The 5,682-nt window shown below is 34.3% G+C and overlaps 1 protein-coding gene across 1 annotated transcript; it reads right to left on the bottom strand.

The window, feature by feature from the left end:
- Positions 1-3,493: 3,493 nt before the first annotated feature.
- LOC149202284 (peroxidase 3-like) lies at positions 3,494-5,287 on the bottom strand. Its single transcript, XM_089401541.1, has 5 exons — positions 5,108-5,287; positions 4,697-4,981; positions 4,370-4,558; positions 3,993-4,158; positions 3,494-3,897 (listed from the first exon to the last, which is right to left on the bottom strand). The coding sequence occupies exons 1-5, from the start codon at positions 5,285-5,287 to the stop codon at positions 3,494-3,496; spliced, it is 1,224 nt and encodes a 407-aa protein (XP_089257667.1).
- Positions 5,288-5,682: the final 395 nt, after the last annotated feature.

The following is a 5,682-nucleotide window of genomic DNA, read 5'->3' as shown; positions in this document are numbered from 1 at the left end:
GGGGTGTTTCTTCCCACTGGGTTTTCCCTCTTTTCCCTTCTTCATGCATTTTTCTTGGGTACATAAAATGACCTTGTTGTCGAGACCCATTCATTTTGTGTCATTAGGTTAAGCTTTATTGTACATAAAATAACTAAGGCTAACTATAGCTAACTGAAGCTAGGTGTGATTTATGTTATCTTAATATGCACATACAAGCACCATATTTAAGCACTCGAGTTAACTAACTAAAATCAAATGTGGACCACACATAAACACTAGATTTGACTAATTCTAACTAAGTGCACATCCGATGTAATAACCAGAATGGACCTAAAATTAATTAAAACTAACTAGCGTAAGTATATCGCTCTCATGACATTTCGTCCATAACAATGATGTCACTATGGCTCACCTCTCATCATCAATCGCCCTGATACAATTATCTTCCTTCACTTCATCTCACCACCTTGTCGTCCTCATCGAAGGGAGGCTTAACATTCTCCTTATGCATGAATCACTCACATGGGTTGTCTCCTCTGCAGCAACGACGTCATTGATATTGATCCGTATGTGTGGCAGATCACCATTCGTGCCTCTACGCTTCCTCCCTCAAGGCTCTCGCGAAACTCATCATACGGGCATTTTGTCCTCTAGCGAACAATACATTTTATTGTTCATCTTAACCTTTCACCTGCAGCGTGAATAAAATACCCCGTCCTCCGTCACAGGTATTATGATGGGCTCCAAATTTTTCTCTCATAGTTTCATACTTCGTCTGCACTGCCTTCGATGCTTTCCCATCAGCATATCTATCCATCCTAAAGATGGTTAGTCACAGAAATCGCGAGTAACTCCATTGCTTCCTCGTCCCATAGTTATAAGAGTGTCAACCTGCCATCCCTTCAGCTATTTGCCTTGCTTGCTTTTCTCCCTGTCAATCTGTTATGTAGTCTCTCCTCGGTAATCAAAATTTAAACCATGGATTTCAATTTCATTGCCCTTGCCCTGGGCTTCTATGGTCTTGTCCCTAGTCGGAGTCGTTGCTCGACTGAAAGACCAAATTCTGCTCCCTGGCGAATGCATATTCACTATACGCCTTAGATCTCCATCAGCGAAGAAACCATATCACGACGCTCTCCCTCTCTTTCTTCACCTCTGGAGTCATGAAAACCCCCACGCTCGTTCCTCAGAAATTCGAAGGAAAATAGCCTAGCTTATCATCACATCGCACCGGATCCACTTTTTCCATAGGCGTTCACATTACTTATCTCATGCAGGTTGTTATTATCTTGGACTCTGATACTTAACATTCTGGCTCTGATACCAAGCATGCGGGGAAGCCCGCTCAATCCTGTGTCCCTTACGACATTATTTATAGGCTTTCTTCTGTCCATCTAACCAAATACAATTAGTATAATACCAAGATCCAGGTGTCCAAAACCATTAGTTGTAGACTCTCACTAATAAGTCAAGGTTGCCCTACCATTGGATTCCAAAAAGAGAAGATATCAATGCTAGGATATATGAAATATGTCCTAGCCCTGGTCACTTAGATCAAGAAGTTCCTATCAAGCACATTATTCAACCAATACTCCATATCACAATTTCACAGGTACGATATTACAATATCACCACTTCTCACAAGTATACATAAAATGCCATTACTAACCTGATTTATTAGTAGGGAGTTGAAAATTTATTAGTAGGGAGTTGAAAAGTCCGGCGCTTGATAGGAATGTATTCATTTTATAAGTTCAAAACAAAAACTAGGGATGTAAATAAAAAATAAAGAACAATTCAAGAAATTGACAAAGTGTTTCATAATATCTAAATATAACTAGTATAGACTCATCATCACCATGGATTTACCAAATTCCAAGAGAGTTGAAATCTTTAGATAAATCATATCTCTTGAACTGCAAACCTCTTTTACATTGCAAAGTTTGAAAAAATATTTTCACCCCAAGAGATTTGATCACTTTTGACACTTAACAAATCAGTAGTTAAAATGAAAATCTCTACCTTTTTATATATGCTCTCTCTCTCTAAATATATATATATAATAGTTCATTGTTCAAATTGTAATTTTGAGTAATGCCTTAAAAATCCCTTTGGTCACTTAAATTGTGTAAACTACACATTTTAAATTACCATTAAAAAAAAGTCATTACATGATTTTAAAAAATTATCCAAAAAATATAATTAAATAAGAAACAAAATATGGAATAATAAGATTGCATAAATGTTTTACTCATACAATTTTAGTTTTAGAAATTTCTTTTTTGTAGTATAGAGATGTTTTTTTTTTTTCCTTATATAACACGTACAAATGTGACACTCACATATTGTATTTACTATATTGTATTTACTATGAGCATTTATATAATTTTTAAACGTTATTATTATTATTTTTATTTTTATTATTATATTTTTAAATATATTATAATTTTTAAATGTTCTTATTATAATTTTTATTTTTATTATTATTATATTTTTAAATAAATTATAATTTTTAAATGTTTTTATTATTATTATTATTATTATATTTTTAAATACATTATAATGTTGCTTAAGCTTGTATATTTAGATATTGTATTTGTGATTTATACTATTTTTTATTATTTAATAATATTTTATAGATGCCACATATCAATTTATATTAAGAATTTAATAAATTATGTATTTTTTAGCAGTGATTAAATTTTTCTATTTTGAATTACTTATTATGTTTAGACATTAAAATATTTTACTATGGTCAACATGAAAATATTTTTTTTCTCATTTTAAATTATTTATTCTACATTCTCACTTTACATATATATTTATACAAATTAAATTAAATCAAATTAAAATATTTTTAAAATAAGAAGAAATATATATAGGAAAATTATATATTTTTTGAATCTGATCCTTTTCATAGGGTGGTAACATCAACAATAACTCAATTTAAGAGAATTAAAATTTTATTTTATATATATATAAAATCAAGATTGTTTATTTATTTAGAAAATATGGTTGATGTAAAAAAGTATTTGAATTTTATTTAAAGGAAAACCTATTATTGAAATGTAAATTACATTTCCCATCCTTATAAAAATAATATACATAGAAAGTTAATTGTTTATATTAAATTTGATAGCAAACCTCAACGATCTAGGTAAAGGGAAAAGAAGGATACATACAAAGTTAATTATTTATATAATTTGATAGCAAACCTCAACGATCTAAGTAAATCGAAAAGATGGATACATACAAAAATGAATTATTTATATAATTTGATAGGAAAAAATTAAATAATGTGATAGGAAAACTCAACAATCTGAGTAATGGGAAAAGAAGGATTCAAAAATATTGATTAAAATGCGTGCCACATGGAACTAAGGACATAAAGCAAATATTCTAGACAAACATTTTTCATATAGAATTTATTCGCAGGAGCCTAAGGTTTTGGCGGATGGATGGTTTTATTCGCGTACATCCCCACATTACCTAAAGGTTTCAGATCATCATATCAGTTTACAAAAGCACATTGTTTCCTAATCTCTCCTGCACTCCCGGTGAGCAGTCCAATTTCTCCCATCCGTTGCATCGAAAGTTTGAAGTTTTCGAAAAACTCGGTTTGATTCCGCTGATTATCAACGTTGGCCTTGGAAGCAAAATTGGTGAGAAGCGCGGCATCCGATTGAAGCAGGCCTCTATTTAGCTCCAGGTTATCGAAAAAATGGCTGTCGAAAGCGAGGGAGCTGCCGGGATCCATTTCCACTTTCGTTATATTGTCCGTTAAGTTCTTGCACTGCGTCGTAAGCAGTTGTGCGTACAAGTTTTCCAGGGTAGGATCCATGCGTCCACTACCTCCAAAGTTGTACAGTCTGTTGCTGAACGAACTGCAGTGTGACATTCCAATAGTATGCGCACCTGCATCATAAGATGATCAGCATATGATATGTGTAGAAACACTATTGAATTGCATCTGTATAGATCTAACTAATTCGGTTTGACAGGCGCTCTACCAGATAGCACAACTAAGTCTTGAACGTTGAGTCCTTTACTGGCGAAGGAGTCCTTCAACTGTTGAAAGTTAAATGTTGGCCCTGGAATGTTGGATAATGCCTCACTATCCACCGATATCCTTCCGTCCCTGCGACCTGTCTTCACCTGCCAGAATGGTCCCCCCCTCTGAAAATTAAAGCAACAAAATTAGATGGACCGAACACGGACTGACGTAGTGCAATTAGATGGACCAAATTGCAACAGCAATTAGATTTAGAATTGATAGGAGCGTTTTTAAAATGGATTTATATAGCTGTTGTTTAAAAAACGGACTACAGATTTGTCTCTCGAGTGTAATAAATATGAACTAATGGTAATGGTATTGAATTATGAGTACCGCAAAAACAGCATCGCGAGCTACCAGAGCGAGAATGTCAGCACATGAGACCACTCCTGGACATCTTTGCTCTATTTGTGCCTTGACATTGTCGATAACTTCAAATCCACGCACGGTGAAATTAGGTATTGCGTCTTTTTCTGCTTTGTTGTTTTGTGTAGAATTCAAGAGCAGTGACGCATCGCAACCCTGGAGTAGCACCAATTTAGATAACATCAATCATCAGAGCACACCCTAAATACCAATATCTAACACATACAATAATTTATTTAGACATTCAACCTTCTGCATACAATAATGTGTTTAGACATTCAACAGTTTACATACCCTCACAAAACAATCATGGAAGTGTAGCCTCAAAAGAGAAGCAGCTATTGTCTGATCTGCAGCTATGTACTTATTCACCACTTGTCGAACAAGGCCCTCAACCCCTGGACAGCTTTTCATGTAAAAATTATATATGGGTTGCCCTTGTGCCTCACACGTTGGCACACAAAGCACTGCTGCAATCACTGCAATTCCAAACATAACAACAAAAGTTGCACGAATGACTGAATTAAAAACAAAACATCGGCTGTTATTAGTCCGCATCGTGCACCGGTAGGAGTTCTTCTTCACAAGAAAACAAACAATTGCACACAAATATTTTTAGTAGATGGAGAGGCTGAGAGACTACAATTAGATTTATAACATTTGTGTTGTTGACAAAACACAAAACTCTAGATTTAATGGCCTAACCCTTCCTTCTGCTTCTTTGTTCATGGCAGGCACATTCATGTTCTCAAGTAAAATAACATTTTCAAGGCAATTCCTATTCCAGTTGTGCCAACCAGTTCCATGAATTGACAGAACAGACAACTCTAAATTTAATGGTGTAACGCTTCCTTCTGTTTCTTTGTTCATGGCAGGCACATTCATGTTTTCGTTGTTCATGGCAGCATATTCATGTTTTCATGTAAAATAACATTTTGCAAGCAACTCCTCCAGCTGTGCCAACAATATCCATGAATTTTATGTGTGCTACTGCTATGTGCTTTATAACTTTGAAGAAAGCAAAAATCTAGATTTAATGGTGTAACCCTTCCTTCTGTTTCTCTTTGTTCATTGCAGGCACATTCATGTTTTCATTCTTCATGGCAGCATATTCATGTTTTCATGTAAAATAACATTTCCAAGCAACTCCTCTAGTTGTGCCAACAAGATCAATGAATTATATGTGTGATATGCGCTTTATAATTTGGAAAAAGGTAAAAATCACTGATTCTGATTCTGCCCATTTGATTTTTTTTGCACTTGACTAAGAAGACAACTGT

This window comes from Pinus tabuliformis, chromosome 2_1 (assembly GCF_031772625.1).
Source record: "Pinus tabuliformis cultivar Carrire ecotype Pingquan chromosome 2_1, CPIR1, whole genome shotgun sequence".
Lineage (NCBI taxonomy): Eukaryota > Viridiplantae > Streptophyta > Pinopsida > Pinales > Pinaceae > Pinus > Pinus tabuliformis.
The sequence above is the reverse complement of the archived record's forward strand: the minus strand, read 5'-3'. Positions and strand labels throughout refer to the sequence as shown.

Bases quoted from the DNA above. Each gene is read 5' to 3' on its own strand.
- LOC149202284 (XM_089401541.1), bottom strand. From the start codon at position 5,287: ATGAATGTGCCTGCCATGAACAAAGAAACAGAAGGAAGCGTTACACCA. The intron at 4,982-5,107 runs GTTAGGCCATTA...TTTCTTGTGAAG, and splicing joins ACAAAGAAGCAGAAGGAAGG to AAGAACTCCTACCGGTGCAC. The intron at 4,559-4,696 runs GTATGTAAACTG...GTGCTACTCCAG, and splicing joins TCCATGATTGTTTTGTGAGG to GGTTGCGATGCGTCACTGCT.